This window comes from Pteropus medius, unplaced genomic scaffold, assembly GCF_902729225.1.
Source record: "Pteropus medius unplaced genomic scaffold, Ma_sr-lr_union100, whole genome shotgun sequence".
NCBI lineage: Eukaryota > Metazoa > Chordata > Mammalia > Chiroptera > Pteropodidae > Pteropus > Pteropus medius.
The window spans coordinates 18,686,290-18,707,000 of NW_024346667.1; the positions used below are offsets into that span (position 1 = coordinate 18,686,290).

Consider the following 20,711-nt stretch of genomic DNA (forward strand, 5'->3'; position numbering starts at 1 on the left):
ATTTGTTGCTGTGACATCAGACAAGTTATCTGAAATTTGAGTTTTCCAAATGGTCTCATAGTCACTTGGAAGTAGAGAGGATAAATGAGAGTGTTAGTGTCACAGTGCCTGGGACCTCTAAACTAACTGACATATGAGCTCCAGTGTCCTTTCTCAGCTCCAATTAACAAAATAACCAAGCTTCCAAGTTCAAGTCCACTGTCTGCTCACCATATAGGAGCACTAACCATGGAACCTGACACAACTGAGTGGATCTCTTAAATAACTCTCTGAGCCCCAGTTACCTCATTTCAAAGAGAAGACAATGGTAACCTTTCCTAGGTCATTATGAGGGTTAATGAAAATATTTATGCATGTATCTAGCACAAAGTCTGACATTCTTCTTTGTGGAGAATGAGTGGTGGCAATGCTATTTGACCCCGGGATGTGGGGGCACCTGAATCCTGCCTTCAACTGACTCTACACTCCACAGCATTTCTCTGGAGAAATACCAAAAAGATCAGGCAGGTAAATATTATTTTTAGGCCTTGGCCCCCAAACTCAGTGTATACCACTTGCTCTGGTGAATTTTGAGGGACCATGTGGAGCCAGAAGAAGCAATGGATTAGGAGCCTGGTAAGTCCTTTGCTTTATACCTCTCTCAGGTTCCAGTTGAATTTCAAAGGGATTGGAGACAATTGGGAGGAAGCCTTGCCATGGCCCCATGTGACTTCTGTAGGTTATGGTCAAAAATAAAGCTACAATCCCAGGGGAAATTGTAGCTGAATCAGCTTGGGCCAGACTAATATGTGATTACTGTCCTTGTGGGTGCAGGTTGGTGATGGACCGGAGCCATGAGATTCCTGTAGTCAACACAGTGCTGACTCTGTTTCTCATCTGCCACCTGTAGACACACTTGGAGGACACCCCCTTTGTGGGCTTACAATGCCCCTTCCCCACCAGAGGTCTGAGTTAAGGAAACACTTCATGTTTAGGCCACTTTATTCAGAACACTACTTCATTATGAATTATGTGTAAGCTAGCATAACAATTTCTGAAATTCACACAATTTACAGCTATTAAGTAGGTTACAGAGTCAGAATTATACTTAGGTATTGTCGAACCTTCTAGACCAGTGGATTTAAATCTTCTGCCCAGTTTCTTCTTCAAGCAGACTTTTCTGAAAAATATATGAGTAACAAATATATCAAGGTTAATTTTACTAGCTGAATTTCATTATTTTTGATACATTGATTTCTAAAATGTCAATCGAGAAAGACCCATTTGTTTTTGTGCACTAGAAAGTGCCCAAGATATATAATCATGTCTTTGAAAGTTGTTTATAATAAACAAAATCTACATTAATAATTCAAGGACAGGATATGAGTAAGAGGTGAAAAAAAGGTCTGATCTATCAGCCATTAACCTAGCCTTTGCTTCAATTCCTTCTTTCTGATGTCACATTTGGAAAATTGCACTGCTCACTATTATTTTTATCATACGGCAAGCAGAATTAGAAAAAGAAAGAAACTAAAGACGTCTGTTTGCTTTTTCCTTTGACTTATGGGTGCGGAGGTTCGAGTCAATGGAGAAAATGAGAACTATAGCTTATCTTCACGTATGATTTATTCAGGCTTTCCCTACTCCAGGGTATAACGTAATTAACTGTAATGCCTTCTAACTACAACAAATAAGTGGACCATGGAGCTCAGAGAACACCAACATTGAATTCAAGACTCAACTTCTATATTTAATTCTACTTCTACTCTTTTTAAACAATCAAAAACCTATATTAGGTTAATAGAGTTCCATTTTCGGTGGGAATTTGGAGATCGTTATAGTCCGATCAGAAAGCTGAAAATCAAATATATGGCTCTGATCATAAATTTACTAGCTTGGAATTTTTATTCCAAATGGAAAATAAAAATAAACTAGAGTACCGTTTTTGATTTCTACATTCCCCAGGGAAAACCATGTCATATCAAGGACAGTGGAAGAATCGGTGGAGAGGTGTAGATTACCTAGAGAAAAGTAGGGAGATCGATGAACCTACTTGAAGAATGAATATGGAGCAGTGGGAAGAAAGTTTTGTCTGTCATCCCAATGGCTAGAGCCAACATTAGCAGATAAAGGTTACAGGGTGATTTTAATTCAATGTATGAAAGGGAAAATAAAATTTCCAACGTTTGTGCTAACCACCGAAAGGGGGTGTCATGAGATGGCAAGGAGCCCCATCACAGGAGGAACCCAGGCGATCAGGAAGGGAAGGAAGACTTGCAGCGGCTGAGAGGTGGTTGCCCGAAGCGGACAACCTAAGAGGTGGTACCCAAGGGCTGTTCCGTCTCTAAAGCTCTGTGTTCTCGTCGCTGTAACTCACCAGCGCTCCCTTCAGGTCCCTGAGGGCAGAGCGTGGCTGGTGAATGGTGCATTCGAAGCGCTGAGGTTCTGCTAGCTGATCAACCTCTTGTGCCATCTGAAGAAAAAGAACATGATTCTTGTAGATGGAAATAAAGGAATGAAATAGGATTTTTCATTTCCACTAAAAATCGTCTGTGGAAATGAGGTCAAGGTGGATGTGGGACAGAGCAACCTCCAGAATTGGCAATTCTATATGCTTTAAGAACGTAGATCCATCGTCAGCCGTTTTTATGGATTGGCGTAGGGTTCTGGAGGTGATGGTGATAATGTGGGGAGAGAATATTTTCTCTCTAGAGATGATGGGAATGAGGTACTTCTAACCTCATGAGGGGAGTTGATAAAAAATATGTTTATAGTTAGTTATGAATAGGGTTGATTTTTATTTTCTGGTTTTTACGAAGTATGTCATAATTAAATGAGAGTTGCTTCACATATAATCTGTGAAAAAGAGACTTCAAATTCTGTGGCTTCTTTATTTTATACTAAATTATTTTTATTGTTTCTCCAGAAAGAGAGATTTCGTGCCAATGAAAACTAAGTGGTTTTAAGTTTCTCTAGCTAAGTTTCCCATTCTCAGACTTATACTAAGTGTCCCAGCCCTGAATCACTCATCCTTTAGGACCCAGTTTGTTTCTCGTTAACTTAAAACAAGAACTATTTTTTTGCTTGTTTGTTTGTTTGTTTTTATTAATCCACTCACATTGTTTGGATTAAACAGCTAACATATATGACCTCTCTCATGCAATCCTTACATGACCCTAAGAAGTCATATTTAATAGATCAACCAAGTACTCTGTTAATGCTGGTAGTAGTACTGAAATCTAATTTATATGAAATCAAATCCAGCATATTTTCCAGCATATAATTTGTCTCCTTGAGCTTGCTAACTCCTCTGCTCTAGTGGCCTCCAGCCTCTTTGCTGTATATAAAAGAAATTAAAGAGCATGCACCCTTGATAAGGATACTTATTTACATGTTATAAAAATGTAATGCTGACTGACCTCATATTGTAGATAGTTTTAAAAGATGAAATAAAACAAACAAACAAAAAAGCAGAAGCCCTAAGATGTTCTTTCCAGATCCCAAAGAATCATCTTGCCCTAGAGACCTTGGCTCCATCCCATTGTACAATTCACTGCTTTGCACTCTTTGCTGTATTCTCTTGGAATTATTCTTATTCTTTGCCTCATTAGTCCCCATCTGAATTGAAAGCAGGAATGAGACTTTATCTAAGTGTCTTAACACTCCTGGAATACCTAGGGTGGAGCCTAGAGTAGCACTATTGAGTTGCCTACAGAATGTTAGTATAGTTACATTGAACCAAATAAAACATCTTATTTTGAAGCTGACAGAGACTTACCTCTTGGAAAGAGTCAATCAAATTTTCTACATTTCGCTTTCCTCCAGGGCGCAATCCGTAGGACCAGTGCTGGCTGGAGCAGCCCGCCACACATAACGTCAGCAGAATAAGTCCAGCTAGAAGTTTTGGAATTGGCTCCATTCTAAGGAATATCAATGCAACAATCAAAATACACCCAGGCTGGATTGAGCAAAAAGTAAAGAACCCTTTGGTGAAAAGCCTAACATTTGTGTCACTAACCCAAAAAAAGATGAAGGTAAGAGTCGTCTGTAATTTCCACATAGATGTGGAAATCCACTACCCAGTTGCTTGCTTGTTTCTTAGCCACTGGGGACAAAAATCGGTATTTTAAACTCACATGTTGAGTACTTTAGGAACTAAACTAGCCTACTTTTATTTTCATTATTTATTTTGTTATCTAAACTTCATGATCCCTCCCTCAGCAAATTCACTTTTTTTTCTTAATCTGCAATTGGTTTTCAATTGTATCATTCCTGAGGTAAAGGGAATTGGATCATCTGCTCTGGTAAGTAGCTCCGACGAGGAATTTCTGACTAATAGAGAGTTGCTTGGCATTAAATGATTATTCTGTGGTACTAATAACATTTATCTGAGCATCTATCTTATAGTTTTCCATGCATTTGTGCTGGCTGGGCCATCTGTGAGAATGAGAGGGGACTCAACACTTTTCAAAACACTGAGTCCCAGACCAGATGCCTCCCTGGCCAAGGCAGCTTCGAATTATCTAATGACGCATAGCATTCTTACGAAGAGTCTTCAAATTAATTTGCATTTGATGGGAAGAGGCTAAAGGCAAAACCAAATATTGGTCGATGAGCTGTTGCAATTCCCCAAAGGCTGGATCTCTGTGGCCAAGGGTAACACAGATCGTGAAGGTCAAGTTTTCTTTAGATACTCTCACGTCTAGACTTAGCCTCTAAGAAATAAAATGCCCTATAAATAGACAATAATATGCAGTCTAGAAAAGAGTACTAGAAACACAAAGCATTTTACCTGTTTGAGAGCAAAGAGCCAAAAGAATGCCACGCTTCCTTTGGAGTGTGTAAAGTTGTGTGCCTTTTCATTTTCCTAGCTCCCTTTTTATATGAAACTTATCCAGGATGCTGAAATCTTTCCCGCTGTTAAATTGTACTGCACGTGGACTATCTTCTTAATAGTAATTTTTTTAATCCTCTCATAAAGCCCTTTAATGGTGTACGTAATTGGAACACCCATTGTTATATCTGTTGAATTTACTTAAATCTTGGGCAATAAAACCTCAGCTAAGACTTTTATAGCAGAGGCCACAACTCAAAGAGATTAAAATCTACTTGGTTGGCTTCCCTTGAGGAAACTGACAGACCCATCAAGAGTTCAAGGGAAATAGCTATCTTAGACTAAGTGATGCTAAATGGAATAAAAACTTTCACAAAGGAGGCCATGTAGTAATTATCGAAAGAAGATGAGTCAGGATGACTAGGAGTTGGTCTCAGCTCTTCAATTCCTCACTTGTAAGAGGTGCTGATATATAAATAATAATGATTATTGGCACTATACCAAGCCCACATAGGGTCCTAAGTATATCATGTGAGTTTGAAAATTCCCGTCTCCCACCCACCACGCTCCTTCCTTGATTTATCTCGAGAGCCTTCTATAGCATTAAAAAGGTGAGGAGAAACATCGTAGTTAGGATACAGTAAACACAAGACCATCTAGAGCAGACTTATGTCAACAGTTCAGTTCATTTCAGTAGATGCTTATTAAAATATGCAAATCACTGTGCTAAAGGCAGTGGGAGTACAAAGGTGAAAAATAATAGCTACCTAGTATATGAATAAAACCAGCCTCACTCATCATTAATAGTCCTGCAAAGTGGGCATTGTTATCCAAATTTTGCAGATAGATGTTTCAACCCAGCAGTGAGCCCTGGGATATGTTGTTGTCTATGTAGTACAATTATTTAAAAGAGATCTTTTAAAATATTTTTATTACATTTACTTGAATACATAATTGTCTTTTTCTAATTAACCACTGGGCTGTAACTCATAATAGTCAAGGATCCCATCTTATTTAAACATGTTAATAAATTTATAGAATTTAGTCAGCACTCAATAAGTATAGGTATGAATGAATGAATGAATGGAAATAAGGATCTTTTAAGAGATTGAGCCTAACGCTTCCTCTATTTCTGCATTAAAGGTATGTTTAATCTGGTAATTAAAATTTCACGTACAATTGGCTGTAAGCCCTATAATGTTAGATAAGTAGTAAGTAACATGGTTAAAAACAATTGGATATTTGCTTATTTTAGAGATGGGATTGGCAGTTTCTCCTTGGGTACGATGCTAAACCAGTCATCTCCCAGTGTCCGCTGGAAGTTACATTTGCAGGAATTTCATAGTAAAGATCAATGGTGTCCTGCCCAAGTACACCCCTTGCTTTGCTCAGCCATTTCACTGGAGGCTGTCAGATCCTTTGACAGGATAGAGAAGGGGATAAACTTGAAAATATAATTACAAATAGAAAGGAATTAAAAAGTAAAACATAGATTTGACTATTTAAATTATTTCAGTTTATTCATTTATACACTTTAAATAATTTAAGGGCCATTTTGACATGAAAGAGTAGAATCTCATCTCAGTATAATAGAAAGATAATGAGAGGCTGTTTTTCAACAAAAGTTCATTATGCTTAAACAGCATTCATATAAATTGTCCAATGGATTTCCTGTTTGCTGAAAGAGATGTGCTTCTAACAGTGTTGCTTAAGCAGATGTGGTCTTCTGTTAGGACTAATGAAATGGGAGTTAGGACTTCTGACCCTATTGTCAGGTTAATCACTTGTCTCTGGTGAAGCTCACTAGAGTTCTTGTAAAGTTATTTCTATCAGTTGGTATTAAATTTTTGAATGCTTTGAAATTTTTAGATGAATACAGCCACATGATCTATGCATTCAGTGTGCTCTATGCCCTCTAAGTCTGCATTAGTATTTTTATAGGGAATGTAGTTTTCAAGGGCAAAGGCCAAACTTGTTTCATTTTCTACAGCATCAAATAGGATATCAAATATGCGGTGAACAAAATTTTGATGTTTGTTGACAAACTCTGAACCTTTTCATACTTTCAAGGATATAGATCAATGTACCATGAAGCTGAATTTACTAAATTGGGTCTATATGATTTGATTTTATAGTTATCAAGTTTTTTCTAAAATTAGAAATTTAAAAAATTTTAAAGTGTGGCTTTACAGGGAAAATGGCTTCATTTTAAGCACGAAAAGGAAACCTTAAAATTATTGAAATGCAACAGTAATAATTTAGTGATCTTGCTGAATGACAGACACAAACCCTTTTGTTTGTTTGCCCTAATGTGAAATCTCAGCAGGAAGTACTCATGAAGTGCTGCTGACATAACTAAGGTTGTGAAAAGGAAGTCAGAAAATTAATCCTTGGATAAGCTGCTTTGTACGGAGAATAACATAGCTGCTTTTCTTTGTAGAGGTGTATATCTTTTAATTTTAAAAACAATACTTCCTTGGAGATTTAATAACATTCTAGGGCTTTTCAGATATTAAAGATGATTTCAAGTTGTCTTGAGGGTAGATTTACAGTATAAACAACCAATCCACAAAATGAACAACTGGAGAAAATATTCTAGGTATTGACTTACGATGGTAACCTTCATAAGAAAAAGAATTTGTAATATTTCCTACTAAAATTTCTTTAAAACTGCAGTTGAAAAAACTAGACTATATTACAGCCCAACAAGCTATTGCTCTAAACAATTATACAGTAGAGCACTAAATTTCTTCAATGTACATAATCTAGCTAATTTAGGTTTAAAACCTTTTTCTAGCCCTCCCCCCCCAACAACAACTGTATTTTCACCTCTGTGGACAGACAGGTTCCATCACTAGGGCTAATGGAAGTTTTACTGTTTTGAAACTTTCCTGCCTCCTAAAAATCCTCTCTCCTAGCTGTCAGGCAAGAAATGCTTTGGGAGCAATGTATTTAACCAACCTAAGAACTGGTAATGTTCATCAGCTAAAGAGAGATACAAATTAAATGACTATTAGAAGGCAGTCTTTTTTTCAGAATTAATGAAATTTCTTTGTGTTGTTAGCATGCTGGATTTTAAGAAGAGGTTCATAAAATAATCATGCTTAAAGAAATGGATTTACTTTAATGGCGCTTTGAAAGGCCTAATCCATGGTGTTATCCTGTTTCTTTTTCCACTCAGACTCTCAGGGTTAGTCATCAACACTTTGAAAAAATAAAAGCAAGCAAAATATGGAAGGTGCTGTTTTTCAAAACCAAGACAAGAAACGCCTTTCAACATTTCACATTGTTTATTAATGCAGTATACATTAGATCCAAACTCTGCAGTTTCTAAGCATACCATGTTTAGACCTTTCAGATTCTTCTGTACTTTAGATTATGTCTACAGAGTTACGCTTAAGTGGATGAACAACACATTCTATAATTCTTGAAAATAGAGTACAGAGTGAAATGATTTAAATATAATTTAGGCACATATTGATTATGAAAATAGATATCTCTCAATACAATACTTCTCTGTCTTGATAAAAATAATGAAGCAAAGAAAATAATTCATTTCTGAAGTTGCTTTCCTTCACCTGTAAAGGTCTGCTCTCCACCTACTATGCATAAGTACCCTTTACTGTAAGGAAAGCTTTGCATATGTATATATATAAGAATAAGCTACATAAATATTGAAGACATGTCACCCTCCCAAAGGAGACGACAGAGTGGTTTTGTAATGATTCATTGCCTCAAAATGATGAGTCTGGAGAATTCAGAACCCATTTGGACACAGCTTATATCCCTGCCTTGGGGTAGAGGTTAAGGACACTGGTTACTGGTGAGGAAGTACAGGCCCTGTCTCTGCTGCTGCAGAGAAGGAGTGCCAAGATCAGGCTAAAATTTATTAAAACAGAACCAACCAGAAAATATAAGTAAAAGAACCACAGGTGCTGACTGATTGGTATTACATCTTGGATTAGCCAAATGCCTTTATTTTTGTTTAAGTTTTTCGGTGGCTATCATCAAATGGTCAGTTTAAAATCCCTCATTCCCCAAAGGAGGGTTTTAACTACAATTATATTATGTTCACTTCTAAAAGATAACTTAGCCATATCTATTGATATTTTATAGCTTTGTTTACAGTGGATTGGGACTTAATATCTGAGTTGGCCCTCTTTATTTGGCCATTGAATTAAATGAATTTGGTAATGCACCTTGGTTTTTTGGTTTTAAAATATTTTCCTATGCTTGTTTTGACTGTGGAGGAGGAAACTAGGCGAGTAGTGGAAATAAATAAAACTGCCTGGTCTGGTGTTTAAGTGGAATTTGCTTAGAATGAATTTCTAAGGAATGCTCATTTCTAAGTTGTTGCTATAGGTGAATACTTCTTCCGTCTGGAGAGTTCCACTGTAACTTCACTCAGCTGACAAAGAAGTACAATGATGTCTTTCCTTCTACTGTCTAAATCAGTAAGAATGGAGGATTTCTTTAATTTAGCTAGTTTTATTCGGAAAAATAAATATCATAAAAATGAACCTGAAAAGAGCCTTAGGGGTTCTGATGTCACCATGTTCACACGGTGTGACAGGTAAAGTAGGGGAGGCATCACTAAAGCTATTTATAAACCTGAACAACCTCTTCAAAATTTTCATAAAGTTTAACAGTTTAAATACCCATATGCATCTAAAGATTCAATAAATATAATTGCATATGTTGTGCTTCTCATAAATTAAAATCTTCAAATGCATTTCAAGCCAAGATGATATTTTCACATCATGCCTATTTAAAAGCAAATACAATAGATACTTTTCCTGGTCATAAAGCCAGGCAAATCCCTCTACTCCACTCGAAAGGCAGCAATCTAATCTAGCTTCCCTACATCTATTGAATGAGTGCTTCTCTGTTAAAGTCAGAATGTAGGAAAAAAGTCACTTTTTTCCCTTTATGCACCACTGAGAACAAGCATGATCCTTTAAATGTTGTTGTTGTTTTTTTTAATTTCCTTACAGAAATAAAAGTGATAAGGAAAACATTTTTCATCTTGGGCATCTTCCTCCAGCCCTAAAATTCTCATCTGACACTTTGTGACATATGTAGTGGGGTCAGCATCTCTTCAAATATGGCTCCCTTCACGTTGGAACCTCTCAGGTTCGCTTCTTGAAGGTCACACCCAGACAGGTCACAATTCTGTAAGACAAAAATAACATTTGTGTGACTAACATAGAGATTTAAGGCTTTATCTGTTTCTTCTCAAAGTGATTCTTAGGGCATGTCAGAAAAATGTTCCTATATAATAAAACTCAATTATTTCTGGAAAACTTCTGTTTTAGAAGTCAGATTTTCTTCTACCTGTATTTGTTCTCTCTGGTTGCTGCTCAGGCTGACCATCACAAATATATACAAACAAAGGTTAAAGAAGAAGCATGTCCTTTCTGATCATGTATTTTAGAATCAGTCATTTAAAATCCAGAATGGACTCCAATGTAGTAAATATTATCTAATCAGTTTTATCACAGACCAAGAAAAACAATGAAAGGAATAGGGTACAGGGGAAGGACAATTTTAAAAAACTCTGAGAGAAAGAGATTTTACTTAATAATTAAATTTTGTAACAGATGTTTCCATTCCCCAACCTTAACATTTTTATAGCAAGGAATTGCCTTTTTGTTTTCAACCCCCAAATTATGTGTATAATCACTGAATTTTAACAAATGTATACAACAATGTAACCACCACCGTCACTGGGAGCTGCTTTTAAATTTTTCTTGAGATCACAGAGTGACAGATGAGACAGAATATTCTGAATAAGTCCCTGGGGATGGTAGGGACAATGATTAGAAAGAAGGGTGACTGCACACAAGCTTTTTGGACAGAATGTCAGCAGCTGCCCCTCAAGAGTCAGCCTGATTAGATTAGTATTTGCAATCAGTTGAGAAGAGGGAAGCGTTTGTTGTTGAAACACAGTAACTGCATGGTAACTAAAACTATGATAATTAGCACAAGGAAAAAAATCATCTTATCTGACAGTAACAAATAATAAATAGGTTTATACCTTCAGCCTTAGGCTGGTTCTTTTGCCTTAAAGTTTTAACAGTACCTGCTACTCTGCTTAGCAAAAACATTTTTAAAAAATCATGAGCAAGCTAAATTTTGATGAACTGTTCTCTGCAATGCAGTCTAAGCCAGATTTTCTTATATAGGGCTACACTGTTCAGTACGATAGCACATGTGGCTATTTACATTTAAATTATGATAAAATTTAAAAATTTAAAAATTCATTTCTCAGTTGCAGTAGCCACATATCAAGTATGAGGCTATTGGCTACTGTCCTGAACAGACATAGAACATGTCTAGCATTGCAGGAAGTGCTACTGGACAGCACTGATGCAAGCCTGGCAACAGCTATCGAGTCGGCTGGATAAATCTGAAATCAAGACAAAACATAGAATACAATGCTGATGAAAAAGATGACTGGGCACAATTAAAATCTCACATTGAGATTCAAAAAGAATATGATGCCAATTTAGAATAGGCTTTCCCTGAACCTAATTTCAAACCCGGATATCGTTTAAATTTCTCAAGAAATAATCTAGCCCTATTTAATTGTTTGGGAAAAAAAATTAAGGAAAAAAATAATTAGATTAATAAAGCATTTATTATTTGAGAGACCCAAAGAAAAAAGAGAAATGAAATCGACTTAGATGGAACATCAGATGACTTTTCATCTGAAACTGGCATCTCTGACTTAGGTGACTGAATCCTGCTCTGGAATTCAAATTTGTTTAAATAAGCAACTGAAAGTAACACATCCCGCCAGCTGTGCTGGCATGTCACCCAGCAGGTCTCACCAGCCAACTACTTTGTTTATGATTTCAATAAATTTTGCATGAGATACTCAGTGATTCTTGATTAACAAAAATTCTAAAAATCGGTGACTCACCTCTAAATCAGTTCCTGCCAGAGTCGCTCCTCTGAGGTTACAGTTCTTCAACTTGGCATTTTTTAAGGTAGCGACTCTCAGGTTAATTCCTGTCATTTGACTTCCTTCCATATCCACGCCTTTCAGATTAGCACCTAGAGTGAACATATTTGGGATTAGTTGAACTTAAAAATATTTACAGTCATCTGCCTTCAAAAAAAAAAAAAAAAAAAAAACCACAAAAGACTTAATGGAGGACAATGACAGGCTCTCTTTTAACTCTTGGAAATGACTTTGAAATAAGTCTCAGTCTCTCGAGCAATGTACATATATAAAGAGTTCACTGTTAACAATTTTTTTTGCCTATACTATGAATTAAGAATGTTTTAGTCTACATTTTTAAGGGAGGAATTCAATTTGGTGTTATGATAATTAGCACTTTTATAGTATACCTCCATAAGTTTATGACAAGGGAGATAAGTACTAGGTCTTCTAAATGTACAGGTCGACAAGGTGATCACTTCACAGGCACAACAAATCAATAAAGAATTCATAAACAAAACACTAAACCTAAAAATGACAAAATCTGCCTAGCTTTGTGCAAACTGAAATCTTTAATTTTGGTCAGTATAAGGGTATGCTGTTCTCTTTGAAAGTTTAAGATGTTGATATTCTCCAACTAAAGCCTCATTAAATATCAGAGGCGGCATTTCCCCTGAGGTCTCAATGTTGGTTAGTATATGACTGAGACCAAAGTATGACTGATTTCCTGTGCAAATTCTCCAAGTGTGGTGACTGAAGAAACCGCCCCCCCTATGGTTATCATGTTTTACCTGTAACTGTTATATTGCTGGGCTTTTTACTTAATGATATGTTTTCACCTTAGAAAAGGTAATTACAGATAGACTCTCACCTTCTAAATTGGCTTTAAGACCAGAAGGATCTTCAAAATTACACAGTTTCAGTGATGCCCCTTCTGCATTAGAACAGAGCATCTTGACTCCCTGGAGATTTGCACACTGGCAAAGAAAAGAGAAGAGTCCATGTTTTAAGGTTCAGAATTTTGTTTGGAAAAGAAAAATTGGTTTGAACGGTTGTTAAACACCAAAAAAATTCTTCTGTGGCTGAAAGTCTTTTTAAAAGAAAGAGTCTATTAGGCCATTGCTAGCAAAAGAAAGCCAGTCTTGGGCATGGAGTCTGACACCTCCCAGCAGCATGTCTAGGTAGGAAAGACAATATATCCGTCGGGGTTTTGCAAGTGTTTCGATATATCAAATGAGGTGGGAAGAAAGATGTAAACCGTTCTGAAAGGATTTACATTAGCTAGAGACAAAGTAGGTGGGAAAAGGTAAGTGTGGCAGGTGCTGGGACAGGCACAAGAGAGTCTGCAAGGAAGAAAGTGTCTGCTCCTGTGAATTAGCTGTGGGCAGCAGATTGGAACGTTCAGGTGTAAATAAGGAGCGGAGGCTCCTAGTTCTATGGCACCTGGCTGTTCTCTCTGGATAATCTCAGAAATAGCCACCTAGAAATTAATCCGAAATTCCAACAGATATACAGGAATGAGATAAACAGGAGTCTTTAGTTAGAGCTATTAACAGGCTAACTCTTCTGTCTCTTCCTCTTACTCTCTGGCCGCTATCATTTTAATTTAGAACATTTCAAAATTTTTTTGTAACATTAAAAGAAAAAATAGAAAACAAGGAAGAAAAGCTCAATTTGGTACACTCAATCACTTTCCGTTCACAGTAAAGAGTTTTCCAATTGAACTGAGAACTGTTTTTGAAGAAATAGTTCTTTTAAACTGTATGAAAAGAAACAAAGTCAAGTTAACAACAGCATGCCCACTTTCCATGAAACATAAGAGTTTAGATAAAGAAGTTGGGGAGTCAGAACTCTGACATCACCATTTATACTTTTATAAACAACTTTGGGCATGACAATTGACAGTTGAAATGTATGGATACAAGGAAGGCATAAACTTGTTAGGGTAACAAATTTTCTCCCCTTGTTACTATAGGAATCAACCAATGAAATTTTAGATATTCGATCATGCTATTACTACCTTCATTTCAAAGGTCAGAACAAGGCCAGCAATTAAAGGCATCATCTAGCTACAAAACAGGAACAAGTGGTTTATTGGGTCTTTTTGTTCTAACCATAGCTACACAACATTGTCAACCTTAAGCACCCAAACCACAGTACAAAATACAAAGTAAAAAGCTAGAAAATGTATGTTAGAACTTAAATTATGTCAGTGCTATCAGATCTGAACTCTGACAACTACTAGAAAAGGCAGGAAGCTATAATGATGACATTAATATTAGACCTTCACCAATTGTGATCATCAAATAAATGATTAACGTGAAAATGTTTTAAAATCTGGAAGGCATTCTATAAATGATAAATGTAGTTGTTATTATAAGTAGAACAGTGAAGAAATCTAAAGTCCTAAGGCTGATCAAGTTATGTTACAGCCTTACCTATCAAGAAAAATCCTTGTTTCATAAATGCAACTTCATTCACCCTACAGTCAGTTCTAGTGAAAGGCAGATAAGCTACAGATCATTTCAAATCATAGATAACTGACAAATGCATGTACATTAACACAAGGTAGGACAGAAGCTCAAACTAACAGGTAGAATAATGAGTGACCAAAATAACTAAAAGATAACTGGATTTCATGTACTTGAAAATGTAAGTCAGGAAACTGAAACATGAAAATAACTGTCTCTGGTTCTCTGTGTAATGCTGCCATGTAAAACAGACTGTAAACATTATCCAAAGTTCCCAAGGTAATTACGTAAGTATTGCTCCATACTCAAGGCTGTACTATGGAATCTCACAAAGAAACAAATACATAAGAAATTCAGTTCAGTTTTCTGTCTTCAACCACAGAAAGCACTTCCTCCTCTATTTATCAAATAGTAACGCAGGTTACACATTGAGATTTTAGAACCCAGCTAATAAGTAAACCGGCACTGCTGCTGTAAGAGTTGTGCTCTCTCACTACATCAGGGGGCAGTGGGCTTCATGAAAGCACTTAGGTTATCACTGTTATTTTTTTAAGTATGATAATGGTATTAAGATTACATTTTTCAAATGGCCCTCTTATCTTTAAGAGGTAAATAGGTATTTACAGATGAAATAATGAATTGCTTCCAAATAATCTGTGGAAAGAGAGAGAAACAAAACAAAATTCTTTATGTGTGGACATTTGTCGAAGCTGAGTAAATTGAAGTACAAGAGGGAGTCATTAGACTATTCCATTTTTTATATGTTTGACATTTTCCAAATGAAAAAAGTCATTAAGAAAACACATGCTTTTCAGTCTTGTCCCAACTCTTCTAACAAACTAGCCTTCTGGGCTTGGGCAGGTCCCTAGGTTTCTCAGTAAAACAGCAGGGTCGTACTTGATGATCATCAAGGTTCCCTCCAGCTCCTACCATTCTGTAAGTCTTGGGCTGGGAATGTGCAATGGATGGATACCTAACAGCTGAATCATTATACCGGCTTCTCTGCAGCAGGCCAACATCGACAGGGCCACGCAGAGCAACACTCTAAAGTACGCTGACGGACCAGACAGTGTGGCACAGACATGGATTGCTTCTGATGGCAACCGAGATCACCTGGTTGACAGCTGAACTGGATGGTTCTCATGAAAAAGATTCACAGCCCACAACGGATAAACTAGGTGAGAAGTTCAATAATAGTGGTGGACACATTAGGTGCCTCTTGTGTGCAAAGCGCTTAGCACACATGGCATTTTGTGGACACTGCAATGCGTTGGGCTGTTCACCAGCAGACTTGTTCAAATGCCAAGGACAATTAGCAATTAGTTTTCACTTGCACAGCCTACACACTCTGGGCAACGACTCATCAGCAATTTTATCATAAATAATTAAGTTTACAATTTTATAGCACTTCAGTTTATCAAATATATATGTATATTTGTCCTTTACATCAATTATATCAGATGGGTAAAACAAGTATTTACAGATAAGAAAAGATGGTTTTGCTTCAGTTAGTAATACTGCAATTAAACAGAACTCAAAACTGAATTCGAATTGAATGATCCAGATTGTCTTATCTTTTTTTTTTTTTTTTTGGTCCTTAAAACCAACCAAGCTGCCTCTTCACATTTCACTATTTAAAGACTGTCCTTCAAACCTTTTCTTTGTGCTGTTGGTCTTTTGCTTATTTTGGTACCAATTTGATCATCATAAGATTGAACGAGAAGAGTAATAGTAACAGAAATGTATATTAGCAATTTTGTTACCAGACCTGATATAAGTTTAATGGAAAAATAGTTTGCAACTAAAGAATAAAATCAAAATTATAAAATTCAATAACCATTTATTCAATGACTACTAAAAGCAACTACTATATTAGGTATTGTTAATTCAAAAGACATATAAGATACATATAGACCTGGGCTTAGGTTATTAAGGAATTTAAAGTTGTTAGAGTTCACTGTTGGTTCCATATATATCCTCTAACCCTAAATTCACACAGGTAATTGTAACATACATACACACATGCATATACAAATGTACACACACATACCTATATGCAAACACACAAACATATATCTGTAGAGAGAAGGAGAGAGCCAAAGTTACAAAACCAACCCATTTAACTTTCACACCTTTCAGTTTTATCATCATCGACTTATAAAATTAACTGTTTTTAAGTAAAAGTACTAGTAAGAAACAGACGTAATTCTCGCTCTTTGAGACTGTTCAGTAGACTAAAAATTTAATTTTCTCTTGTAACCAAAAATGATTCTTACGTCAAGTACTGATCCAGAGAGATCAGCTCGTTCAAGATTTGCACAGCACAGATTAGCATGTGCAAGATTGCAGCGGCTTAAATTGGCCATTTTGAAGTTAATGTATCGAAGGTCCAAACGAGAAAGATCAGCACCACTGAAGTTTAAACCCTGAAATTAAAAAACATAAATTATCACAAAATTTAAACCATCCATTGTATTAAATTTAATTACTATAGCTAATCATCATGTTTTTAGAAGCAACTGGCAGTTCAGTCATTTAGAGTTTATTAACAAACATGATCAAATGGAACTTCAATAGACAGAATCAGTGTCCTTAAAGGGTTCTAGTGAAAGGAGCTATTTGCGCTTAATGTTAGAATGAGGCCTGACCATACCTCATTTATGTGCCGAAGTTTCTAAAGAGGGATCTCTGTTAGCCACATATTTGTTGATAAGTCTTATTTTTGTTAAAACTGATTATATTTAAATTATTTTATTAATTCAATAATTCAAGGTAGTTTTATTTTTTAAAGCAAATATTGTAGTTTTTAAAATCTTTAATGCTATAAAACATAAACGTAAAAATAACTGCCACTGACTAGCCATACTTAACAATTGTACAATTGACCATTTATTTTAATTGCTGAAATTTCTATGCACTAGAAATTTCAAAAACTGTTACATGATGCATAATCAGACAATAAAAGAGGCTATTACATCTATTTTTGTTAACTATTTTGAGATTAAATCAATGTTATAGCCCAGAAATAAATTATATCTTACATGAAAAAGGAAAAATAGGCAAAAAAAAAAAATCCTAGAATGCAAAACTTTTCTCACAGATTTGTTGACACAAGTAACTTGTATCAAAGTCGGCTTTGATTACCTGACAACGCAATTCTGATTTGGTTGGAGTGGCTAGCAGAAATCGGACAAATTCCTTTCGAGATATTGGTGAATGGTCCTCTGGTGGTTGAGAATTCTTGAAAAGGATATTAAGAAATTAGTAAAGCATTCTGAGGGATAGCTACAATAAATGTAATATTGGCTAATGTTAAAAGAGCCTTACCTTTATTGCCACTTCTAGGTGTTCAATCAATGAGTCAATACCAAAAAATCTGGCTTCTTCTAACACACCTATCATAATAAAAATGATTTGACTTTTACATAAAACTTTTCCTTTTAATATTTATAGAATTATTTGCTAAATTCTTACAATAAAAGTAAAATTCATCAAGTAGGCTATCAATCAAAAGAGAAGAAAAATAACTCATGTTTACAACATAATAGGATATTTTTAAGTATTTGTAAATCACAGTAGTTTACATTCAGCAAAAGAAAAAAATGGAAAACTAAGTAGAATGAAAGGCTTCCATATTTCAAAATCATTTCTGAATATTACTTTAAATAGGCCACAGGCAAAAAATCCTAATAACACATATTCTTCAAGTAATCCATAGTGATTGATTGTGAATCCAATAATAAAATAATTGGTTCACCTAATCTTAACATTTCAATGACTTTTTCAGTGGAGCAGATCTGAATAGGTTTGTCACAAATGTTTTTTACTTCTTGAATCAGGAAATTATAGAAATGAGTAAAAGTAAACTTCAAAACAAAAGTCAAAAGTATAACTCAGAAACTTTATTATGGAAAAATCAACTTTAAAAAACTTTTCTAAATGATAAAAAGGATTTTATCTATCATTTAACTTTCTTAATTTGGTAAAAAAAAAAGTCTGCACATTCTCTAAGAGACTTAGTAGGTATACTTTCTCACATCTGTTAATAAACATTTTTATCAGAGTATGTGGGAATAAGTTTGGGGTGCATCTTCCATAAAATGAAGACTTTAGTCATTCAGTTGGCTGAGTCTACTTTTTAAAAAAGGACTCAGGAATTACAAAGAAAATGAGACATAATCTCTCCCTTCAAATGGCTCCAAGGTAATAAGGGCAACTATATGTAAACATATTTGGAGAAAAGATCATAATCTTTTCTGGGAAAACCCAACTCCACCTCTAATATTCCAATAGCAAAACAAAGGTCAAGTGAGGACCACTCAGGTAGCCACTGTGGCACAACACTTTCCAGTCCACACCACAGTGGCTTCACCTCTGGATTCCTCCTGAAGGGGCAGCCACACTTCGATATCTGTCCCTGGGAGAAACCCATCACAAAGATTTGCCACTCTCACTCTCAGTTTGCCAAGATCTACTGAGTAAATCAGAACCTCCCGGGGAATGTGGTAAGAATTTTTTCTAATTCCAGGTTCAGAATTAAACCTGAAAAACGTTCAGAAAAGCCTTATAAATATAAAAGACACCCGTGGGGGACAGTTGGAGGAAAGACATAATATTTAGTGGAGTTCTTTGTTAACACCAGAAAGGTATGGATTTGAATCCCAGCTCTGCTACTCACTATCTTTTTCATCTTGGAGAAGCTACTTAATCTCTCAGTTTCCATATTTATGAAATGGGGATATTATTACTTTCCTTACAAAGTTGTAAGAAATATTAAAAGAGATAAGGCACATATTATCTGGTATAGTGCCTGGAACCTGGTAGGTCCTCAATAAATAATCACCATGATTATTATTAAATTATATATTTTCGAACATTTAAGACCATTCTTTTTTTCCTGTGTCAAACAGGGGAAGAGCTGCAATGATCTGCAGTTGGTAGCTGACTGTGCTAGACTTGGAGGCACCTGAGACAGGTTATGCTCAAGTCGAGGCTGGGCGCCACTAGTGCTGGGGGCCACTTAGCACGAGGTACAGGGCACAGAGGCCAGCTACTGCTCTTTTGGGGTTTGTAGACCTTTGAGAGATTTTAGGAAAGTCTGCAGTGTGGGCAGAGGCCAGCAGCTTGTGAGGAACAGAGCAACTCAAAGAGGTTTGGGCTGGTGCTCAGCTTGGATGGGGCAAGTGGTGTTAGTCAAGTTGATAGGGACTCAGATATGGTGCCCACCTGTGCTTGCTGGCTGTGTGCGGGGAGGACTCAGCAAAGGAACAATGGCCTTGCTAGCACTTCCGTCTGGGACAGAGTTGCCCCTCCAGCCCTTGCCCTGAATCCAGATAATTCAGTTCCTCCCTCTATGTCCTTGGTGCTTTTTGAGCTGCTGTCCCTTCACTGGAGCTTAGGGCAGGTATTTGTGAGTTAGAGTAGTCTGTGCTCGGGCCCTTTAAGAGGATGCCAAGGGCTAGCAGCCTTCTGTCTTGCCCACACAGAATGCCTGCTGATTTTCACAGCCAGATATTGTGGGGACTTTGCTTCTTAGCACTGGTACCCCAGGCGGGCAGGGACCCCTTGTTCCCCAGTGTGGACCTCCGCAGCCAAGGTATCCCTCCCGATTCTTAACTGCCTGTCACAGGTAGGTGTGGGACCAGCCCTCCTACCAGTCGCATTGGGTTTCTTCTTTCTATCCTTAGTTACAAGAGTTCTGTTTAGCTAGTCTCAGGTGATTCTCAAGGGTGGCTGCTCTATAACTTAGTTGTAATTTTGATGTGGTCCTGGGAGGAGGCGAGCACAGCATTTACCTACTCCACATCTTGCCTGGGAGTCTCAATGAGTATATTTTTAATACTAAGTTTTCAAAGGGGACTCGGAGAGACTTTCCCCGAATTAATCTTAGTAAGCTATAGAATCGAGATTCTAATCCAGTCTTATGATTCCAAAGTACAATTTCCCCTCTTGACCACTCTACTCATCACTACAGTGGGAAGGTCCATGATGTGAAGCCAAGTCTCAGTCACAATTCAATTAAAAAACAACAAGAAAATCCTTTAACGTCCCTGGTGATAACATCTAAATCTATTTAAAATCTAAAATCGGAATTTATAGGTTTGATATATACCCATACATACAAAGACTGTCTACCTGAAGGACTACCTATCTAAACCTATTTCTATACCTATATACACTCAAATATAGTTGACCCTTGAACTATGGGGATGAGGGGTGCAACCCCCATGCAGTCAAAAACCTGCATATAAGTTCTGACTCTCCCAAAACTTTAGTCATCCCTTGGTTTCTGTAGAAGATGAGTTCTCGGACCCCCACAGATACCAAAATGTGGGGATAATCAAGTCCCTTACATAAAATGGCAGAGAACATTGATACAGTTGGCCCTCTGCATCTGGGGATTCCCAATCACAGATCGAAAATATTATTTTGGATTTGCATTTGGTTGAATGTGAGGCTGTGAAACCAACCCATGGATATG

The 20,711-nt window shown here is 36.6% G+C and overlaps 2 protein-coding genes across 2 annotated transcripts in view; both read right to left on the reverse strand.

Annotated features, from left to right (window-relative positions):
• Positions 1-974: 974 nt before the first annotated feature.
• Positions 975-7,952, reverse strand: GNRH1 (gonadotropin releasing hormone 1). Its single transcript, XM_039876145.1, has 3 exons — positions 3,758-7,952; positions 2,357-2,452; positions 975-1,159 (listed from the first exon to the last, which is right to left on the reverse strand). Exons 1-3 carry the CDS (start codon positions 4,037-4,039, stop codon positions 1,121-1,123), a joined length of 417 nt encoding a protein of 138 aa, XP_039732079.1. The 5' UTR covers positions 4,040-7,952; the 3' UTR covers positions 975-1,120.
• Positions 7,953-8,088: 136 nt separating this feature from the next.
• The window catches only part of KCTD9 (potassium channel tetramerization domain containing 9), a 28,556-nt gene continuing 15,933 nt past the window's right edge, over positions 8,089-20,711 (reverse strand). The window contains exons 7-12 of the mRNA XM_039876144.1: positions 17,558-17,625; positions 17,375-17,470; positions 16,507-16,656; positions 12,631-12,736; positions 11,739-11,872; positions 8,089-9,985 (exon numbers count right to left, since the gene is read on the reverse strand). Coding sequence (XP_039732078.1) covers positions 9,869-9,985; positions 11,739-11,872; positions 12,631-12,736; positions 16,507-16,656; positions 17,375-17,470; positions 17,558-17,625 — 671 coding nt within the window. The 3' untranslated portion in view covers positions 8,089-9,868. The remainder of the gene's footprint in view (positions 9,986-11,738; positions 11,873-12,630; positions 12,737-16,506; positions 16,657-17,374; positions 17,471-17,557; positions 17,626-20,711) is intronic.

What these genes read in the sequence shown, in the direction of transcription:
- GNRH1 (XM_039876145.1), bottom strand. Translation starts at nt 4,039, where the DNA reads ATGTGGAAATTACAGACGACTCTTACCTTCATCTTTTTTTGGGTTAGT. An exon ending in TGATTGACTCTTTCCAAGAG is followed by an intron (nt 2,453 to 3,757) that starts GTAAGTCTCTGT and finishes CTTTTTCTTCAG; the next exon opens with ATGGCACAAGAGGTTGATCA. An exon ending in GGGACCTGAAGGGAGCGCTG is followed by an intron (nt 1,160 to 2,356) that starts GTGAGTTACAGC and finishes TATATTTTTCAG; the next exon opens with AAAAGTCTGCTTGAAGAAGA.